At 45.5% G+C, this 22,241-nt stretch overlaps 1 protein-coding gene across 5 annotated transcripts in view; it reads right to left on the bottom strand.

Moving 5' to 3' along the window:
- Positions 1-22,241, bottom strand: part of YPEL2 (yippee like 2) — a 63,263-nt gene that overhangs the window by 7,771 nt on the left and 33,251 nt on the right. For all 5 annotated transcript variants that reach the window (XM_067715078.1, XM_067715077.1, XM_067715075.1 and 2 more), the window contains 2 exons: positions 2,085-2,128; positions 945-1,053 (listed from right to left, as the gene is read on the bottom strand). In XM_067715078.1, coding sequence (XP_067571179.1) covers positions 945-1,053; positions 2,085-2,128 — 153 coding nt within the window. The remainder of the gene's footprint in view (positions 1-944; positions 1,054-2,084; positions 2,129-22,241) is intronic.

The following is a 22,241-nucleotide window of genomic DNA, read 5'->3' as shown; positions in this document are numbered from 1 at the left end:
CAGGACAGGGGATTTGAGGCATTTTACATGGAATAAATTGCCCTCCCAGAAACAGGAAGACTCATTTTTCAATATTCCCACAATGAGAGAGAGGGCAGAGAAAAGCACTGTGAAAAGATCTGCCAATAATAATAATAACAATAATACAGGTTGACTTTCACTGAACACATATACCTCCTCTCACCCTGGCAAGGGACTGCCTACTCTCCTAGGTACCAAGGAGATGTTAAAACTATCTATTGAGTTAAACAGTGCAGGAATAAATGTCCAGTTGGGCAAGTCCAGCCATGACTATATCTGACAGTGGACATTAATTAACACAATATTTGATGATGCCTAGCACAGGGTCTGGGACCTAAGAGATGTTTTGGGGACATTTACTGGAGCATCAAAGAACATGGGCTCTGCAGTCGGACCACCACCTGGACTCCTATCCTCGTTTGGCCATGTAATGGCTAGACAACACTGGACATACTATTAACCTCCCTAAGCCTCAGTTTCGTCACCCATAAACTAGGGATTAAAATGGGTAAATCCTTATATTCTAAGGATTCTGTGAAGAGTAAATAAAATAATGTACGTCTGGAACACAGTAAGTTGTCAGGAAATGTTATGTGCCATTGTTATTATTACTATTACTATTATTATTAATTAGAGAGGGTGTGTGTGTGTGTGTGTGTGTGTGTGTGTGTGTGTGCGCGTGCACGTGTATCAGGAGCAGGTGAAGAAAGGAGTAGGAGGGGTGGACTGTCAGTGAAAAGGGGATGAGTGTGGCAAACAGAAGTGTGCCAGGAACTGCTCTTTGAGCTCAGTTTCCCATCCTGGTCAAAGATAATCCCACAAGGCCACGGGAGGCAGGTAGAAGAAAACATTCTTCTAATGTGCGGCTCTCAGCTAGTTCCTTCATGGCCCTCTCTCCACCAGTCAGACTCTTTGGTACTTACATATTTCCAGCCCAGAGTGGTTTTGCAGTTTTCACAGTAAATGTCTGCGACGGCGTGCAGTCCTGTTAGCAACACGCGCTCTTCTGCCGGCCCGCAGCCCACGTTAACTCTGTGCCAAGGGACAGAGAGAGAGAGTGGGGCGTCAGGCACGTGCTCACCATCAGTTGTTCAAGCTGGACTCCCAGCAAAAAATTAACTGAGTACAGCTGCCTGAAGGGAAGCCAACACTGAGAAGAGCATCGTCTCTAACTGAAACCAGGAATAACCTCCGAAAAGGTAGCCACATGCAAACGTCTCCGTTGAGATGCATTTCAGATCTGCAAGTTCTGATTCAATGAGTCTACTAAAAGAAGTCTTTATGGTTGAGACTTTGCTCAGGATTTTTCTAACAAATGCTTTTAGCCTTGTGATTTAAGGGGACAAACTGACAACCACACTGAAGTCCACAGCCATGAGCACAGGTCCTCAGAGCTTCCTGAGGACTGATTGCAGCCAGAGATGTCAATCATGACGGCACAGTCCTGTCCTGATCACAAGGATGGGTGAGCCCCATCTATCAAATACATAGACTCCTTCACAGAGCACCTATTATTTTAGACTGAACACGCTAGATCTCCATTTTCACAGTTCATCAGGCTTGCTTTCCTAGAGAAAGCTGTAAGCAATGCTGAGGGCTGTGGCAGACTGTGCATCTGTAGGAGGGGATGAAGGCTCTTCACTAACTCCACTTTATGAAGGCTCCTCCAACCTTAGTCCTCCAGCAGACCCTGGGTCCTCTGTTCACCCTCCTTCTCTTCCCCAGAGACACATCTCAGGTCTAGTTATGAGACCTCCCATGTTGAAGCTCTCAGAAGCACTTCAGCTTCTTCCCTAGGAGACTACAGCCCTCTGTACTTACTGGGGGTAGTGACTATATTACTTTTAGCCAAAGATGATGCCCCCCCCCCGCAAAGTCCCCAAGGATGACTGGCTACAGCTTGTGGTAAATAATGCTCCATGGGTGTGTGTGTGTGTGTGTGTGTGTGTGTGTGTGTGTGTCAGAGAGGACAGGTTCCATTGTTTAATTATCATTGAGCGTTGCTTTTCCCCACCCCTCAAAATTTGCACCGAACAATGGATGTACCATTCAGAGACACTCACACTGAGTTAAAGAGGTATGCTCGTCCTTGACTTCCTTGGAACGACTGAAATGCAAGAAGACAAATCGATAGTTAGAGATCCGTTTCACCCACCCATTCGGGAAACCAGCCCCAAAGCACAACAGTCATGACCTTGCAGGGCTGACACGGCTAACAGGGAGCAGTGAGCCAGTTAACCCTCCAGCTAGCAGATGGCATGGTGGGAGGAGGAGAAGGCAGAATAAACAGAGCTACAGAGCCCGGGACAGCCCACGCTCGGACTGTTTTCACCAGCCCAGGTAAGAAAATATCATGAATCCACACTGGCCTTTCCTGGACCCACTGGATTTCAGCCACCTGTACTGCCCACAGCTCTCAAGGTCGGCTAGGGCATGGAAACCAGCACAAGCACCTCTGCTTGCCCTCTTGGTTCGACCCTGCAGACAGCAAAGAATCCCCAAGGTAAGAATAAACCACCAAACCCACACTTCTCACTGGTCTTGCTTTCTTGGAGATCTTAACTGCTAGATGAGTTACCATCCTCCCAAACGGCAGCACGAAAGCTCTCCTTCTGAGGTGTAAGCAACGTCAGCTCTAGATCACAGGAATGCTCATTAAACAGTAATCCCACTTTCACTTCCAGCTTAAAGAGGAGCTTCTTTCTTCTGGCTGGAGGATGGCAGGGAACAGGAGAAACAGGAGCCAGAGCTTGCCGTGCGACTTGGCATCTACTTCCATTAACACAGGCCCTATCCGTGTTTTCCTCCTCTGGTTACACTGAAACGTCTGGCTGACATGAGCCGTCCATGTACTGCATTTCTGCCTGCATTTTTAATGTGGCCTGACAACTGTACCCTGAATTAAACATCCTGGTCTGCTCTAAGACCACTCTTAAAATAAATAAACAAACAAACAAATAAAGGACTCTCCCATGACCTCTGCTATTCAGTGGCTGGAGAAGTCTATGGGTGACTGGTTAACAGATGACCAAAGGGTAGGAGAGAACCAGACGGGACACAGATCACTGCCCATGAGACAGCTGTTGTCAGAAGCACAGGACTTTAGGGATCAGTGCTGCCAGCCGGAGAGAAAGGTAAAATTCTTGACTTGTGGAAAAACTGCCTTTGGGGAAGCTAGATTGTTGGTTGCCTCCAACATACAAATGTACCAGAAGCCTTGGCTCCCAGGTGCAGCTCTGAGGAGCAAGCAGATGTTCCCCAGCTGCTGCTCAGGCTGAAACCAGCTCTCTTTCCTTTGGGTCTTGAAACATCCCCGGGGAACATAAGAGCTCCAGGCTAGCACTGAGCATGAATAGGAGTGTCACAGCCTCGAAACCTGGAACCCGGAAGTCCATGCCAAGTGTTTGGATGAGACAATGTCCCAGCAACACAGACCCTATATTTGGCCAACCTGTTAGTTCAACTTTGGAGCACAAGACATCCAAGCAGCGCCAGGATAGCAAAAGCTTCACGATCTGGTCCCACCAACCTCTGCAGTCTCTTCTCTTGCTACTTCCCCACTGTGTCCTTTGCTCTAGTCAGGCCGAACCACGTGCAATTCCTGGAACTTGCATTTCACCAACTCTGACCACCATCTTCCCTGAGATGGGGAGTCTCCTCCACTTGACCAATCCTAAGCCTGAGCTCAGCTTCCTCTCTTTCGTAAGGCTTTCTCTGACCTCCCCAGGAAGAGGTACCCATTGGTACCCATGTACTGGACTCCTCTTGTTCCCTGCCTGTTCCTTTTTCTTAGCTCTTAGCATACTGGATTTAAATTGTCTCTCTGTCTAACTCACTTACTAGATTGTGAGCTCCCTGAAGGCATGAACCATGTCTTCAATCTCTCTCTGAACTCACAACACATAGCATGAATCTGGCCATCATTTATAAAATATTTATTGCATGAGTCAATTGCCTCTAATTTCCTTTTTTTTGTTCTTTAAATGGCTTTATTGGTATATATCTGACATACAATAATAAAGTGTGTATATTTAAAGTGTACTATTTGATGAGTTTTGATACCTGCATATACCTGTGAAATCATCACCACAACCAATATTATGGACTATCTGTCACACCCAAAAGTTTCCTCATGTCCCTCAATCCGGCCATCTCTTCTCTCCTCACTCTCTTCCCACTCATCCTCAGGCAGACACTGTCTACTGTCACTATAGCTTGTATTTTCCATAATTTTTAATAAATGAAATCATACAGCATGTAGTGTTTCTTGCCTGGCTTCTTTCACACAGCATAATTCTTTTAAGATTCATCTATGTTGCTGTATATATCAATAGTTCATTCTCTTTTCATTGCTGAGTCATATTCCAGTCTGTGAATTTACCAGAGTTAATTTATTTTTGGTTTGATTTTAATAAGGGATTTGGACTAGTTGACCTCCAAGTCTCCTTCCAGCTCCAAAATTATATTCTCATATAATTCTGTGGTCCTACATTATGGATAATTGGGAGTGCCACCCTCGAGGAAACTTTTATCAAGATCTTCAAGCTAGAGCTTAGAAGAACGTGGTTATGGGAAAACAAATTCTAGAAGAAAGCAGACTGGAAAACGACAACATGAAGTAACACAGCTTCACCATTTATGGCAGGAAAAGACATTCACTTCTCAAAGACTCACAGATCACCTGCTACCTGCTGGGCACAATGGGAATGCAGGGAGAGAGGCAGCACTGCAAAGCTTTTCAGGGCAGCAGTCTCCCCAGAAGGTACACCAGACAATCCTTCAGGGTAGGGGGAAAATACTAGAAATTTTATCTATTTAAGTTTATCTTTAAAAAAAAAAAGTTTCACTAAACAGTATTTAGCAATGCTTTCATTTTATATGATCTTTGGAGTTCAGAATTGATATGCCTGTACAAAAATTAAAATGAAGGATATTCAAAAGAAAATGCAGGAGAAAATCTTTGTGACCTTGCGTTAGAAAACATTTCTTAGATACTACACCAGGAACACAATTTATAAAAGAAAAAACTGCTAAATTTCATCAAAATTTTAAACTTTTGCTCTGAAAAACACTTTTAAGAGAATGAAAAGATAAGTCATAGACTGGGAGAAAATATCTACAAATCACTTGTCTAACAAAGGACTTGTATCTAAAATATACAAAGAACTCTCAAAATTCAATAATAAAACAAGAAACCCAATTTTAAAATGGGCAGAGATTTGAACAGACTTCACCACATATAAACAGATGGGAAACAGGCCCATGCAAAGATGCTCAACATCACTAGTCATTAGGGGAATGCGAACTGAAAAACATAATTGAGATATCACTATACACACATTAAAATGGTCCAAAAATTTTTTTTAAACTGACAAAACTAAGTGCACTCAAGAATGTGTAGCAACTGAAATTCAGACATTGCAAAATGGCACAGCCATTTGGATAAGAGTTTGGCAGTTTCGATTACTCAAACGAAATGAAAACCTATGTTAATACACATAACATGGATGAATCTGAAATGCTTTAGCTAAGAAGATCATTGGTTGCCAAAGGTTATAGGTAAGGGGAAAGTGTGACTACACAGCGGTAACACAGGAGTTGGAATTTTCTTACCTTGATTTCAGTGGTGCATAAGTCTATGCATTTGTCAAAACTCATTGGATTTTTTAATTTTTAAATTTACATACAGTAAAATTCACTCTTGTTGGTGAAATCCAATAAAAATTTTAAAATAAGCCATCTCTAAACTCTCCTATATCTGAACACCGTACTCCTATATTTGTACAATTAGGAATTGTAAAAAATTTCCTGATCTATTTAAAAGTATTCCAAACAAAGAGCTTCAGAGGAGTTTGAAGTCTCGTTAAAAGGTACTTTTCTAAACTACAAAGTTCAGCAAAAACCTTTGTATAACTGGTGGGTGGGTTGGAAAATGGGGATCATGATTTTTGTAAGCTCAAGGATGCAAATGTTCCATTTGAATCTACCTTTGTAAGGAAGTTTTCATTACGGGCAACTGTTAAAATGAAGTATAGAAGTATACTTTCCTAGGGACACACCTCTGAATCACTGAATCACAAAGTGATAAACCAAGATTTTTTTTTTCCTAAAAAGAGGGCATATTCAATCATATATACCTTCAATAAAATAAGATTAAAAGCAAATTTACAATTGTTTTATTTTTTCTTCCATCCTTTTAAATTACAGAAATTATTAAAGTTTTCTAATATTTGTTTATAATGTAGGTATTACATAGTAACCCATGTATACCATTTATAAGTAAGTAGACATATTAGGAATACATGCTCAAACGCTTTACTGGTAGGGGTATATGATTTTAAAGGTTTGGAGGTCACTGTTCTGGGGGTTCCAATCTGTTTCAGGCAGGGCCTGAGAGTCACTTTCTCTGGCCTGACACAGATTCGAATTCCTAGAGAGTAGGGTTGGGGAGGGCACATGGCAGGGAAGAGAGTTGCCAGCCAGGCCCAGAGGCGCCTCACAAGGCCACCACGGTTCCTCCAGGCCTATTCTTCGAGAGAGAGTGCTGGCAGAGGTCCACACTCTGCAAAGGGTGCCGAACCCAATCAGGGCCGTCTCGGTGGCAATACCTACAGAGGTACCTCCCCAGCGACAGTATCTATGAGCCTGTCTCCTCAGCCTGGCACTCAGGACCAGCTGAATCTCTGGGGCAGGATTCTGGAAGCTTTTCCACCGTGGCTTCCACCCTGGGCCCCTGCCAAGCCAACATTTATGATGAGAAAAACATTCACAGAGGACAACAGGCATCTTGCAAAGAGACAGAGACAAGAATAGCCCGGCTGGGTCACTGTCTCCTGTGGGCCCCAGCCCAGCCTGGCACAAAGAGGCACGGTCTGGCGCTCCCTTGAGTGAGGGTGGTACCCAAGGTGGGGAGACTGAAAGGAAGTGAAGGAAGCAATTAGAATGAAGCAAACAGAATTTCAGACCAGGAGATCCCAAACAGACTGTCGGACACATTTGTTTGCTGTCATTACTGCCAGGCAACAAGGCAGCTCTCTTCCATGTTGTATATCAATGAAGGCTGGTATTCAGGACTCCAGAAAAGGTTTTCTTGTTTTTGTTTTTTAAATTATACAAAACTTTTCTTCTGTCCTTTGAAGGAAGGTAATAGTTCCAGGCCCAGCCCTTCCAGCCAGCTCAAAGGAACGGAAAGGGCTTTGAGTTTCCTGTTTAGTAGCCCAAACCACTGATTTCTGGCCCCTTTGAAAGTCTGGAAGGCAGCAATTCCTTTTAAAAAGTAGGAGGACCATTGAAAAAAAATGAATACTTGTGGGGGGAAGGTGGCAACAGAGCAAACATGTGGGCTCCTCCTTCACTTGAACAGGCTCAGGCATGAAGTCCTCCTAGCATGAAGCAGAGCCTCTCAATCGCCTCTCTCTGGGAACGTCAACCATCATCAACCGAGTATGTGCCCCAGGAAGTGCCCAGAGATGAGGGAAGCAGATACCCACCTGACTACTCAGCTGTAACATCTGGAAGCTAGACCAGCCCGTGCATATCTTCGTATGATAAGAGGATCTCACCTTGGCTCAGAAATTCAGGATAAAACCCTGGTTTTACAACTTCAACTTAATAGCTACTTGACCTTGGGAGAATTATTTAGCCTCTCTCGGCTGCCACATCTTTTACATCTGCAGATGGAAACCATGCCTATTTTCCAAGTTGTTGAGAACAAGAAGTAAAACAAGGTAAACAGAAGTGCAGAGTAGGGCTTCCCTGGTGGCGCAGTGGTTGAGAGTCCGTCTGCCGATGCAGGGGACGCGGGTTCGTGCCCCGGTCCGGGAAGATCCCACGTGCCGCGGAGCGGCTGGGCCCGTGAGCCATGGCCGCTGAGCCTGCGCGTCCGGAGACTGTGCTCCGCAACAGGAGAGGCCACAACAGTGAGAGGCCCGCGTACCGCAAAAAAAAAAAAAAAAAAAGTGCAGAGTAAAAAGATCAGTTCCCTACCTTCCCTTTTTGGCCTTTTCAGGAGCCTGGAGAAGAGAGAAGAAAAGGTTGACTCTCATCTATTTGGTTCTTCAAAATTCTTTTCTTCAGTGACTTTGGTGTCCCCCTTTCTCTATATTATGGCATAAGGCCACTCTTCCACTCTTTGTAACTCAATATCCATAAAAATGTAGGGATGGAACTGAAGCTCCCCATGATCCTTTCCACTTGTAATAATATGAGTATTTTAAAGCACCTGGTGCTTACTTCTCCAACCTACCATCCATAGGTACAGCATTCATTACATGGGCTTTGAAGAGGCAGGACTGCCAGAGTTTGAGCCCCGCTTGGCCATATACTCACTGTGTTACTAACTTGGTCAAGCCAATTAATTTCTCTGAGGCTCAATTTTCTAATCTGTAAAATGGGCACAATAATATAGTATTCACACTCACACCAGATCTGTGTAAGAAATAAATGAGATACTATATATGAAAGAGGTACTCCATAAACTTCAAGGTATGATAGGTAGATAGACAGATAGAACCTTACCATAAAAGTTACCTTTTTAAAAAAATAATTAATTTATTTATTTTGGCTGTGCTGGGTCTTCACTGCAGCACGCAGACTTCTCTAGTTGCGGCACGCGGGCTCTAGAGCACACAGGCTCAGTAGCCGTGGAGCGCAGGCTTAGTTGCGGTATGTGGGATCTTAGTTCCCTGACCAGGGATAAAACCCGGGCCCTCTGCATTGGGAGCTCAGAGTCTTAACCACTGGACCACCAGAGAAGTCCCAAAAGTCACCCTTAATGTATACAATTCAGGGGCTCTTGGTGTATTCACAAGATTGTGCAACCACACCACTATCTAATTGCAGAGCATTTTCACACCCCCAAAAGAAATCTTGCATCATTACCAGTCACCTTGCATTTCCCCTGTCCCTGGCAACCACAAACTTACTTTCTGTCTCTATGGATCTGCTCAAGGTACTATATGCTATACTATGTACCATCTCAGTGAGAAGGTAACAGAGGTATTAGATAGAGATACAATAGAGGATTTGTAAAACTCCTGCCTTGGGGTGTTGGCTAAATGTCGCACCTCAACATTTTGCTGGGGAAGGTCAGGGCAGTCCCTTTTCCTTTCTCATTCCTTTCTGCATCCATGGTAAAGCCTGGTAGAGTTTGCTATTCAGGGTCAAAGTAAACCACAGGTTCCATTCCAAAGAGCTGAAACCCAAGCAAAATAATACTGGATCTTGTTTGGATTTCACCCTTGAGGAAGCATATGGAGAAAGTGGGAAGGGTGGTAATAAAGAACAATGAAAATGATGAAAACTTCCACAATTAGAACCTGGTGCAGTTTAAAGAAAACTGAACAGTTAGCTAAGAGGAAAGAAGATTAAAGGGGATTTCTTCCATCTTCTCTGCAATAAGAACAAGAGGAAATAGAAGGAAATAAGAGAGACTTGGGTTAATTATAAGGGAAGAATTTCCTGACTCTGTATGACTTCCACACTAGGACACAGGTCACCAGGAAAGACTAGGAAAGAACAAAGCCATTTGTATGTGTTCATGGCTTACAAAAAGTTTTCACACATCTGTCTAGAAACTTCAAGATGGGGTAAAAAGCCATGTGTGTTGCCTAGGGGCAGAAGCATGGCTGCTTCCAGCCCTCTTTGGCTGGCTTCGAGCTTTGGTAGATCTCAACTGCTCTCCCATTCCTGAAACAGATGGAGGGAGGGGCAGGGAAGGGACTGGCTCTAAAGGAGGAAATATCTGCTGTGTGGAGTCATAAAATTCCAAGGGCATGGGAGCATACACGACGCAAACTATGCAAGGAACTGAATGGCAAAAACAAAAGGTGGTGTAGGGCCTGAGGCCTGGGGGCCACATTTAATTGCTGAAATGTGGAGATTTCGGGATCTAAGTCACTTAAATCATTTAACGATCAGACCTTTCAATTCAGCAGATGCCGCCAGCTCTCAACCTGCACTCCCTCCTGTTCTCCATAGAGAAGGCCTGGAAAACATGCATTCTCCACAGGGTTAAAGAGCAGGGGATTCGTATGATCAGACAAGCCCCATCCTCTACAGAAGAAAGGCTGACATGTCTGTTCCGGGAGACTGGCTTCCGAGTTAGAGAGTGAACAGGTGGAATCAGGATGTAATGGCAGCCAGTTGTTAATAGCTGGGTCCTTTGCAGTTCAAATATAAAACTAAAACTTTTAGGGGCTGAAATAATGGAGCTCAAATTTCTCTCAAAACCATCAGGCCGGGCTTCCCTGGTGGCGCAGTGGTTAAGAATCCGCCTGCCAATGCAGGGGACACAGGTTCGAGCCCTGGTCTGGGAAGATCCCACATGCCGCGGAGCGACTAAGCCCGTGCCCCACCACTACTGAGCCTTCACTCTACAGCCTGCGAGTCCCAACTACTGAAGCCCGTGTGCCACAACTACTGAAGCCCACACGCCTAGAGCCTGTGCTCTGCAACAAGAGAAGCCACCGCAGTGAGAAGCCCGCGCACCACAACAAAGAGTAGTCCCCCCCTCAGCAACTAGAGAAAACCCACATGCAAGCGAAAACACAATGCAGCCAAAAAACAAAAAATTAAATTAAATGAATAAATAAATTTATTAAAAAAAAAAAAAAAACACCAGGCCCTTCCACTTCCACCATCAGGTATATATTTGAAAAAACCAAAACACTAATTTGAAAAGATACCTGCACCCCAATGTTCACAGCAGCATTATCTGCAGTAGCCAAGGTATGGAAGCAACCTAAGTGTCCATCAACAGATGAATGGATAAAGAAGACGTGGGGGCTTCCCTGGTGGCGCAGTGGTTGAGAGTCCGTCTACTGATGCAGGGGACACGGGTTCGAGCCCTGGTCCGAGAGGATCCCACATGCCGCGGAGCGGCTAGGCCCGTGAGCCATGGCCGCTGAGCCTGTGCGTCCGGAGCCTGTGCTCCGCAACGGGAGGGGCCACAACAGTGAGAGGCCCGCGTACCGCAAAAAAAAAGCAAAAACAAACAAACAAAAAGAAGATGTGGTATACATATGGAATCTAAAAAAAGAAAAAAGTGGTTCTGAAGAACCTAGGGGCAGGACAGGAATAAAGACACAGACATAGAGAATAGACTTGAGGACATGGGGAGGGGGAAGGGTAAGCTGTGACAAAGTGAGAGATTGGCATGGACATATATACACTACCAAATGTAAAATACATAGCTATGGGAAGCAGCCGCATAGCACAGGGAGATCAGCTAGGTGGTTTGTGACCACCTAGAGGGGTGCGATAGGGAGGGTGAGAGGGAGACCCAAGAGGGAGGAGATATGGGGATATATGTATATGTATAGCTGATTCACTTTGTTATACAGCAGAAACTAACACACCATTGTAAAGTAATTATACTCCAATAAAGATGTTAAAAAAAAAAAAAGAAGATGTGATATAGATACACAACAGAATACTAGTCAGATGTAAAAAAAGAGTGAAATTTTGCCATTTGCAGCAACATGGATGGACTTGGAGTGTATTATTCTAAGTGAAGGAAGTCAGACAGAAAAAGACAAATACTGTATTTCACTTATATGTGGAATCTTAAAAACACAACAAACTAGCAAATAAAACAAAAAAGAAGCAGACTCACAGATATAGAGAACACACTAGTGGTTACCAGTGGGGAGAGGAAGGGAGGAGGGGCAACATAGGGGTAGGATTTTTTTAAAAAGGGTTATTATGGGATTATATGAAATCATGTGTGTGAAACTTTTGAAAATCATCAGGCCTTTGAAAACAATTCACTATGAGCTGCTGAAGTTAAGAAGACAATGCAAGTTAATACACCTAGGAAGAACACAGTCAATTTCCTGGATTTATGTTTCAATCTACACCTCTGCTCCCAAAACCACCTGGGCATTGGCGAATGGAAATGTCCTGACACTACAGAGGATTGCTGGAAAGTCAGTGGGCAAAACCTACAGACTCTCAAGGCAAGTCTTCCCCTGTAACCAATCCAGGCAGAAAGGCCGGAAGAGGTTTTCCTCCAAGACTAAAGCCACATGCCGCGGAGGGGGTTGCTTTTTAAACGTTTTCTAACCAGCAATCACTACAGTGAAACTGGAGGCAGTTTACAGATGAGACTGAGGTGGCTCATTAAAATAAATTGGAAATGGTGAAATAACAGCAGTCACAGCTCACATTTATACAGTGCCTACTATATGCCAGACAGATTCAAACTGTTTTACATAAGCCAAGTAATTTAATCCTCTCAACAATCTGATGAGGGAGGTACTTTTATCGTTCCCATTTGACAGATGAGGAAAGCAAGGCAGAGGTTAAGACGTATGCCCAGCATCAAATACCAACACATGACAGAGACCCAGGCAGTGCGGCTCCAAAATCTAGGGGAAAATGAAGATGGCATGACAAGGGTGTTGTCCAAGTGACTTCCTAAAAGAAAGGAGCTCAACAGAATTAGACTAATACTGACACGCTTACAGGACCTCAGAACGTACGAAGCACTTTCACATATATTAACTGATTAACCTTCAAACCGACAGAGGAGGAATCTGAGGTCCAGAGCTGTTGAGTGACTTACCCAGTTTCACAAAGCTTGTAAGTCAAGGTCAGAACTTAAACCAACAGCTTCTGACTCCAGGTCCCAAGATTTTTCTAGAATGTGTTCACTTGGAAAATCTGTCTCTTTGAAGAAGAAGGATGGATTAAGCTGTCAGAACTGATGAAAGTCTCTTAGGTTATTCACCTTCCTCTGCCCTGACTCCATATTTACTTAGCAACTGCCTAAATTTAATTCTCTCGCTCAGTGGGTTTACCTTCAAGGAAGATAACACACAGTCCAAGCTTTCGGGATTATCTGCTCCACTGTAAATTAATTAGAATTCTGGTCTACCAGTTAGCTTCCTACGAGTTGTGTTAGGGTGAATCACTTCACCAGAGCTTGGTCACTCTTGGGTGAATGGATAAAATTTAATTTGTAAACTTACAATGCTTAAGGCTGACAGGACCACCAAGAGAATGTTCTCTGCAACCTAACCTGAAAACAGCCTTCCCAGCTAACTACTGAATGAATGATTCTCGTTTCAAAACTCGTGGGAAAAAATAATTAAGGTAAAGAAGCCCTTTAAAGTACCCCCCCCCGCTTTTTTTTTTTTGGCACCTGGACTTCATGGCAAAGAATGAGCAGAGAACCCAGAAGAATGCTTTGGGGGGTTTTCAAAAAGAGAAATACTTAACTAATTGCAGTCTGCAGGAATCCCATGCAGTGGATTGTAGGTTGGGTAGAGTGGAGGATCTCAAAACAAAACAAAATATACTTATGACTTTATCCAGTTTTAATTTCATAGGTCACTGGAATTTGAGGAGCCCCAAAGTCAATTACACACCTGATGCAAAGCTCTTGTCCACATTTCTACCAAACCTCTGCTTAAATACTTCCAGGGATAGGGAATGCCTCCTCAGAAAGCCCATTCCACTGCCAGCAGTTCTGACAGTACCAGAACTCCTTCTACGAGCTCAACTCCTGAGAGCTCCCTGAATACTCCATCTTTACATCCTTTGGTGCCAAATAACTTTACAGCTTTGCCCATACCAAGGTCTCCTTCTGTGGGCTAAGCCTCTCCCAGTTCAGTAGATGAACTAGATTCAAATCCCAGTTCTGGCACTTTCTCTATTGTATGCTCTTAGGTACATTCACCTCTCTGTTCTCAAGTTCCTCACCTGTCAAATGGGCTAATAACACCCACCTCACAGACAGTAAAGTGCCTGGCATACGCCAGGCCCTCGAGAAGCAGTAGCATCCTTCCTTCTACCAGCTCCTTCAAATTTCCTGTACACAGCACGGTTTCACCCTCGTTGAGTCTACCACTGTGTTTTTTGTTGTTGTTGTTTTGTTTTGTTTTATTTATTTATTTGGCTGCATTGGGTCTTAGTTGCAGCACGTGTTATCTTCGCTGCGGCATGTGGGATCCTCAGTTGCAGCATGGGAACTCTTAGTTGCAGCATGCGGGATCTAGTTCCCTGACCAGGGATCGAACCCGGGCCCCTTTCACTGGGGGAGTAAAAAACCACCGTGTTTTTAACCTGATTTTTCATTTCATACTAGGTATTCCCTAAACACTTTCAACACTCTCCTCTCCTGGAAATGCTAATCAAAACACAAGGCCTTGCTTAAACAGTCAGGCTTCAGGTTGTACATACAAACTGAAGTAGGCCAAGTACTGTGTTCTCCCCCACCCCTCATGGCAGATGTCCAGCACTAGACTTTCCACCTGTGGCGTATTAGCATATATCTACATTTAACCTCTGTATTCATATACCCCCAGGGACGGGGCTGAGTTAGGAGTAGAGAGTTATATGAAATAGTTACCAACGAAGAGACAATGTTATTTAAAAGGGCTTGAAGAAACCACAGCCAGAGAGCTCTTATGAAAGAGACTTGAGCATACAAATGTTAGAAAGATGTGAGCATAAAGGGCTTGCCAACGTGCAAAAGTTGGGCACTGGTGGTTCTCAGTATTCCTTCTAGAAACAGAACACGACTGGGTCAGAACAACGAGCTGACCCCCTCCCACCCCTGCCAGGCAAGGCTAGATCATCTGCCTCCGACCAGCATGACTTCCTTAGGCAGACCCCTGATCCTCTGAACTGGGAGTTGCATCATCTGTGAAATGAGGGGGTTGAGTGAGGTTCCTTACGAGGGCGAATATTCCATGAGGCCATATTCTCAAGAGAGCAGACGCCTTGCACATTAAATGAACATTTCTGAGTCAGAGTTAGACCTCTTTTCTTGTGTTTTTAAACTTCCTGTTTATCTGCATAAAAGGGCTTTTCTGCTCATCAGCTGGTCTATCTTATCTAAGTCCTGGCTAAGACTCATCCTCAAGACACAGAGACTTAAATCCCTTTCACCTATTCTGGTGCTCAACATTTTCCCCTGGCCAACAAAAAAGCCTGAGGTACATTGTGAAATATCAGGCACTAGAAAATCATCTCCCAGGCAAAAAGGTTTTGTCACACTAAAGCAGTCTATGATAGTTTTTAAATGGCGGGGGGCGGGGGGAAGGGGGGAGATCTAAATCAACAAATATTTAATGTCCCAGACCTTGCTCAGCCCCAGAGTGTGTAGTGAGCAGCTCTGCCCAGAAGATGCTTCAATTCCAGCAGAGGGCTCTCCTGGGAGACAAAGTAGGGTGAAGAAGATGGCGAGGACCTAGTATAGCCTCAGCACAGCCTGTCTATATGCCCATCTCTTTCCCAGGGGAGGATAATAACTCCATGAGAAGTCAGCAGTGGTCCCTAGATATTTGCTACATAATAAGAAAAACAGTGATATCTTTTATCTCCCATAGTTGGATGCCAAGTCAGGGCATTGCCTCAGGTATTATCCCTGTTTTATAAGGCAGCTGATGGGGACAGAGTCACACCTGGAAGTTCAATCTCAAAAAGGCCCTGTCTCTCTTCTGGGCAGCTACTTCGTCTGGAAGTGTGTGTGAGCACTGTCCATTGTGTACACATCACTCCCCTCTCCACTGATCTTTCCTGTGGATGGGAGCGGACAGGGCGTGGGATCCTTAATAGCACTAGACAGCAAATTTGAAAGCAGACCTTGTTAGTTTTAAAACAAGGATCAGCCAGTTGGACCACAGAGTGGGTGTTCCCATGCAAATCCCAGCACTTTCAAGTTGCTCCCTGAACTGAGCCCAGCCAGGACAGCAAGCCGTGTTTTTTTGCAACAGGCACTTTGATTAGGTCTAGAGAGGGACTCAATTAGCATCATGGAAACACAGAGCAGATTTCAGAAAGGAAAGGTCAGCTGCAAGCCCTAGCATTTGCTATCAGCCATCTGCCAAGCAGGAAGTGCTACTCAGATCTATTTTTAATCGTCTTCCCTAGGCAAGGGTTCCTGGGAGAATTCAGAGGCCAGGCTTACTCCAAGAGAAACATTTAATTGCTACCTTTCTGTACACGTTTTTAAAATAGTCTCTGGATACTCTGGATATCATTTTAAATATATTCTGGACACCAACTTGTACACAGAGGCCCAGTTCTGTAATGGAGTGAGTGTACTAACTCCAGGGTTCATCTCCCAAACCAGTGAGACTGGCAAAGCTAACTGTGCAAGCTTCCTGGTCACTCTCATTTTTATTTTAAGTGCATCTATCACTTCAGAAAGGTAAACTAATACCAGTTCATCTGGCAGTAACTCATTTGTGACTCAAGATATGGACTGGCTAAAGAAAGGAGAAAGGCTTCATCTCTCCTCCCAGGGACCCAGCCTGTGCTGTGCTGGTCCACCCAGGCGCAGGAACGTTTTGTCCACTGGCTTCTTCCCCCTCCCAACTCGCAGCAGCACTCGTGTCTCAGTTCCATCCAGCCCGAGGAATGAAACATCTCTGCGAGGTCTGGACAGGGAGTCTGGCACGGCCATTGCAGATTATACAGAAACAGAGCCTGGCTCAGGAACCCCTGCATTCTCCCAGCCCACACACTGAACACCGAGTTTCCTTGTCTCTTGACACTTACAAACGTTCAGCCTCCAACTTCTAGCTTAAGGTAAAGCTTAGCGTATGTACAAGTATGCCTTAGCCAAGTCAAGCTCCATTTGCCAGTAAAGGACAGGGGCCAGGCAGCTGGCCACCACCCAGGGCTTGCCCCGCCAAACACAAAGCTGGGGAGCTACAGGACCCGCTGCACCCCATGACAAAGGGACAAAGGGGTCTGCCCCAGGTTTTACCCACCTCTCCACCCTCCCTCTTCCCTCCTCTTAGAAGCTTATCTGTCAGTGAGCAGCCGATGGGAAAGCTAAGCTGAAAGGGCACCTTGGCTGTGGGATCTTTGCCTGAGGATGTGAAATAAGAGACTGGGTATTTGGGGCAACTTAACACCAGTAGGAGCCCAGCCAGAGGGCCAGGGAGGAAGGGACTGAATAGGTAGACATGCGCCTCACAGGAGATCTAACCCCTCTGGGCTGGGGGGCTGGGAGTGTGGGGGAAGGGAGCAGGGCTGGAATCCCTCCCCTCAGTGGCATGGAACTCTGCTCTAGTGAGCTGTGGCATACAGGTCCCTGGGGGGAAGAAAAAAAAGGCCACTGCACAGGGTCACTCCCCCTGACCCAGTTGGACCACAAATCAATTGGGGCTTCTGAGCTCTGCTGAGTCTTGAGTTCCTCTTCTTTCTGGTTTCAGGAGCAAAGGGAGTTAATCAGTAAACAGCTTAAGAAAGAATAACTCTTCTTCTGCCCCTGCCAAAGATCACCTGTGCCCTTCCTCTGCCCCTTCCCCAGTTTGCCATGGCTGTACATGTCAGGAAACCCATTAACACAAACAAAAGGACACCCAAAGGAGAGCTGGGGTGTCATGTTTGGTCCAAGTGCTAAACCCCAGGTATAGAAAGTTACCTGGAGATTTCAGAGCCAGGCAGACTGCCTGGGAAGGACCAAGAGAGGGGGCTGGGCTAAGTTCCTTTGCTAATTCAGAGCAAGAAATAGGCCCTGTGGTAGAGCACTTAGGGGAGTGGCCTGGTGGGTCACACCTGAGTTCCAACTCTGGTTCTACCATTTCCTAGCGGAGTCCCCTTGATCAACTCAATTTGCCTAAGCCTCACTTTCTTCATCTGAAAATGGGAACAACAGGAGAAAAGGGAACCCTTCTATACTGTTGGTGGGAAATGTAAATTGGTGCAGCCACTATGGAAAACAGTATGGAGGTTCCTTAAAAGACTAAAAATAGAGTTGCCAGAAGATCCAGCAATCCCACTCCTGGGCACATATATGGAGAAAATTCTAATTCAAAAAGATACATGCACCCCAATGTTCATAGCGACACTATTTACAATAGCCAAGACATGGAAGCAACCTAAATGTCCATGACAAATGAATGGATAAAGAAGATGTGGTACATATATACAACGGAATACTACTCAACAATAAAGAAATAATGAAATAACGCCATTTGCAGCAACATGGACGAACCTGGAGGCATTATGCTAAGTGAAGCAAGTCAGAGAAAGACAAATACCATATGATATCATTTACATGTGGAATCTAAAAACATGATACAAATGAACTTATTTACAAAACAGAAATAGACTCAGACAAAGAAAACAAACTTATGGTTACTTAAGGGGATGGGGGGTGGGGAGTGAGATGTTAGGAATTGGGGATTAACAGATACATACTACTACATATAAAACAGGTAAGCAACAAGGACCTATTGTATAGCACAGGGAACTATACTCAATATCCTGTAATGACATATAATGGAGTGAGTGCCTCCTTAAATCTGGTGTCCTAGGTGACTTGTTTCTTTCCCCCATTAGGGGCTCTGATTCCCAGTCACATTCAGACCTACAGAATAGGAATTTCTGGAGGTGGGAACTTTGGATAAAAACCAGCCTTTTTATCCCAGCTTATTCTGATGTACTGTCAGATTCGGGAATCGCTGCCTAAGAATCCCCACTTTCCAATGCCAGTTTCAACTACTCTTAGGCCCTGAAAGCCATGCCTATTGCAGAAGCCACTTATTTTCCGCCTTCACTTTTCCCTGTCCTAAACTTCAAAACTACACCAAAGGCACCTGAATTCTGCAACTCAGTTCTCCCTTTAAAGTAACAGAAAAACTCAGACATGTGGGGTTGCAACGGCCAGCTTATGATGACTCAGTGAGTGAGCCTCAAGAAGCCAAGAGGGTCACATGAGAGGGAGTATCTTACCCAGAAAAGCAGGGAATCCAGGTCCTGGAGCACTCTGAAGGGCCCTCTTCTCAGTTATGGGTGCCTGGTGTTTGCCAATGATTTATCTGGTTGCTGTTTAGCTGAAGGCATCACCAGGAAGGGACTGACCCTGGTTATTAATTACAGCCACTGGCTTAATTATCGGTGCTTATTAACTTTATACAATATCAACATTCCTCTTCACACAAAGCTCACGGATATACAGTCTGTAGAAGTTAGAGAGAAGTCGAGTGCAGTATGAACCACATGCTATTACTCCCTTGCTTAAAAACTTTCCGTGGCTCCCCAGAGCATGCAGCATACACAATTGAGTCTAAACACCTTAGCTGGGCCTTCTGGGTGCTATGTGACCTATCCCTGCTGACCTCCTGCTTCCCTCTACATGCCCTCTCCATCTCTTACCTGTGGTCCCCAAGGCTGGATCTCCTCTAGAATGTTTCTATGCCTCTGCTCAGAATGGACTCCCCTTTCTTCTTCACTTAATAAACACTCATCTTGCTCTTTGCCCCCACAGCAGCCTGAATAATCACCTACTCAAAGCCTGTGTTTCACTACCTCGTATAATAGTTCACCTATTTGTCTTCCCCACTAGATCATGAGCTACTTAAGGGCAAGAATTTTGTTGTGTCCATTTCTGTATCCCCAGTGCCTCATACAGTAGTACTCAGTATGTGCTAAATGGTCAGAGAGCGGTCATTATCCAATGCCACCCTCCACAGTTAGTGGCGGGATTTCCCTGGTGGTCCAGTGGTTAAGAATCCACCTTCCAATGAAGGGGACGTGACTTCGATCCCTGGTCAGGGAACTAAGATCCCACATGCCACGGGACAACTAAGCCCATGCGCCACAACTACTGAGCCCGTGCGCCGCAACTAGAGAGAAGTTCCCACGCGCCACAATGAAGAGCCCACGTGCCACAGTGAAAGACCCTGCACGCCACAACGAAGATCCCACGTGCCGCAACTAAGACCCGACGCAGCCAAATAAATAAATAAAAAAGTCAGTGGCAGAGCCAGGCCCTAGAGCAGAGGTGGCCTGACCCTTTATTCAGGGCTTTTAAGGTGGTGCCAATGACTTGCCATCCACAGGGCCCCATATTGTTTTCCCACATAAGTGATGAGATTGTATGAAATTGTGTGCTCTGTCTGGCTTGGTTACCCTGTAACCTTTGGTGGGAACCAGCGTGCTAGATGGCTGAGGTTGAAGTTTGGCCTGTGCAGTAGAATTCTCTGGTGTCAATCAGACCTTGCCATTGAGCATAGTGCATCAAGTCCTATACTATCCCTACCAAGTGAAGCCACTGTGTTGATTTGGGATGCCTCCTGAAATCACATAAACTCATTTCTCCAACACCCATTTCACAACTGTCATTCCAATCTTCTATTCAGGGGTCAGCAAACAATGCACTAGGGCCAAATGGGGCCTCTCACCTGTTTTGTAAGTAAAGTGTTACTAGAACAGAGTCAGGCTCATTTGTTTATGTATCCACTATGGCTGCAGAGTTGAAACCCTATGGCCATCAAAGCCTGAAATACTATTATCTGGCCTTTACAGGTAAAGTTTTGCTGACCCCTGATCGAGCTGAAGGGAATGAAGACTCCAAACAGCCCTTCCCTTCTACCAAGAGTCTGGCTGCTCCCACTCTGGAAGTTAGTGGACCAACTGGCTTTTGCATGATGTCATTTCTTTTTTTAGCACTGGTTACAGGCCTGGGATCCAGGAGGAGATTTTGCCTACCAGAGGCACACAGGAGCCTGGAACACCTAAGCACAGGACCTGGCATTTAATGGTGATCAAGAAATGTGTATTAAATAAACAAACAAACAAAGGCCTGGGAAGTCAGCTAGTCTGTGCCCTGAACAAAGTCCATCCTCCCTCCTGTCCGTTTCAAGGTGACTAGTCACACAGGTGCCTGGAGCAGCCTGGTGACCTAGATTTGTCAGACCTTATCTTATCAGCTTTCCTTCCTCGTGTACTTACCCAGCACCTGGCCCCATAGTGCCCAGGGCAGACTGGCCTGTTGTTCTTCTAGAGAAGGAGACAGACTGGGAGGAACTCTCCTCCCCCACCGATACACTTTGCTGTTTTTCTTTCTCCTGCTAAGGGGAGGATCAAGATATACGGCGACTTGGAGCTTAAAGGAGCTCCAAGAAGTCTATTTTTTCTCACTTCCTCTCTCCTTAGGTTTCCTGGGTGAATGTGTCTAGGATGAACCTTAAAGGTTCCTCAGAGCCTTACCTGTCATTTGGAACATTCAGCATGTAAAGGGGAGGGACCGGCTGTGGGTAAAGTAAGCAAACCAGCAAAGAGGCCTGGTCCTAAGAACAGACATTCCTCCAAAGACATATCAGAGGACAGCAGGTCTGATTCGCTGGCCACCTCAAGCTGCAAGAGCCCGGCTGGCAGCTTTACAGCTCGGGCTGACACTGCAGGGGAAGCAGGGGTAATCAGGGGGAAAGCTGTACATATTTGGGCATCTCATGAAAATCAGGCAAATTGGGTAGAAAACAACATGGAACAACATGCCGGCCTCTCAGCTGCTCCAGACAACCCTGGGTACCAGGCTCACGATGGATCTCCCCACTTGTACTGCTGCCAGGTGCTTCTTCAGACTGGAGTCTGGGTACAAGTTGGGTGAGGGCAAGTTATACATCTGTTTGCCACTGTATCTCTCGTATCTAACAGGTCAGAGGAGCTCACTGAAAGCAGAACTGGTTGGGCTTAGTGCAGTAGGCTTCACACCAGGATCTTTTGTTTCGGCAAGGGAATGCTCTTCCAGGCCCCTCATTTACCTGTTAGAGTTGAAGTTACAGGGAATGCTCTTGGTGGGACCAGTCCTGAAAGGGAAGAGAAGGAATTTCCTGCCACCCCTCCCCCCGCAAAGAGAGATAATTTTCCTTTTGACAACCATAAATTGTCCCTTCAAAGATCCAAAGGCATTAGGGGATAGGGGGAGGGGAGAGTCCATGCCACCTGCTCTGCCTCTTGACATCACTGTGCTCTGGAGGGGAGGGAGTTTATGGACTGATTAGATGTTGTTGTTTTTAGCAGCAGCTGGTGGAGCTGTCTCCTCCTCTCCTCCCTCCTCCTCTCCTGAGTCACTGTCCAGCCACCAGCAACAGGCAGGGAGGGGATGGAAGCAGAGAGCTAAGGTTCTCCTTGGCTAAGCAGCCCTGACCCCAGAGACGATACTCTGGGTCACCAGGTCAAACCCTCCCCTCAGGAGTTGGCTGAGTGCTTTGGAAACAAAGGCATCAGAGATTCTTTTTTGGGTTTGTTTTCAAAGATAAGAAAAATGGCAGGGACGTCCCTGGTGGTGCAGTGGTTAAGTATCCACCTGCCAATGCAGTGGACACGGGTTCAAGACCTGGTCCGGGAAGATCCCACAAGCCGCGGAGCAACTAAGCCCGTGTGCCACAACTACTGAGCCTGCGCTCTAGAGCCTGCGAGCCACAACGAATGAGCCCAAGAACTACAACTTTTAAAGCCCGCATACCTAGAGC

The sequence above is a fragment of the Pseudorca crassidens genome, chromosome 19 (genome assembly GCF_039906515.1).
Source record: "Pseudorca crassidens isolate mPseCra1 chromosome 19, mPseCra1.hap1, whole genome shotgun sequence".
Classification (NCBI taxonomy): domain Eukaryota; kingdom Metazoa; phylum Chordata; class Mammalia; order Artiodactyla; family Delphinidae; genus Pseudorca; species Pseudorca crassidens.
This window is presented reverse-complemented; position numbering and strand designations above follow the sequence as displayed.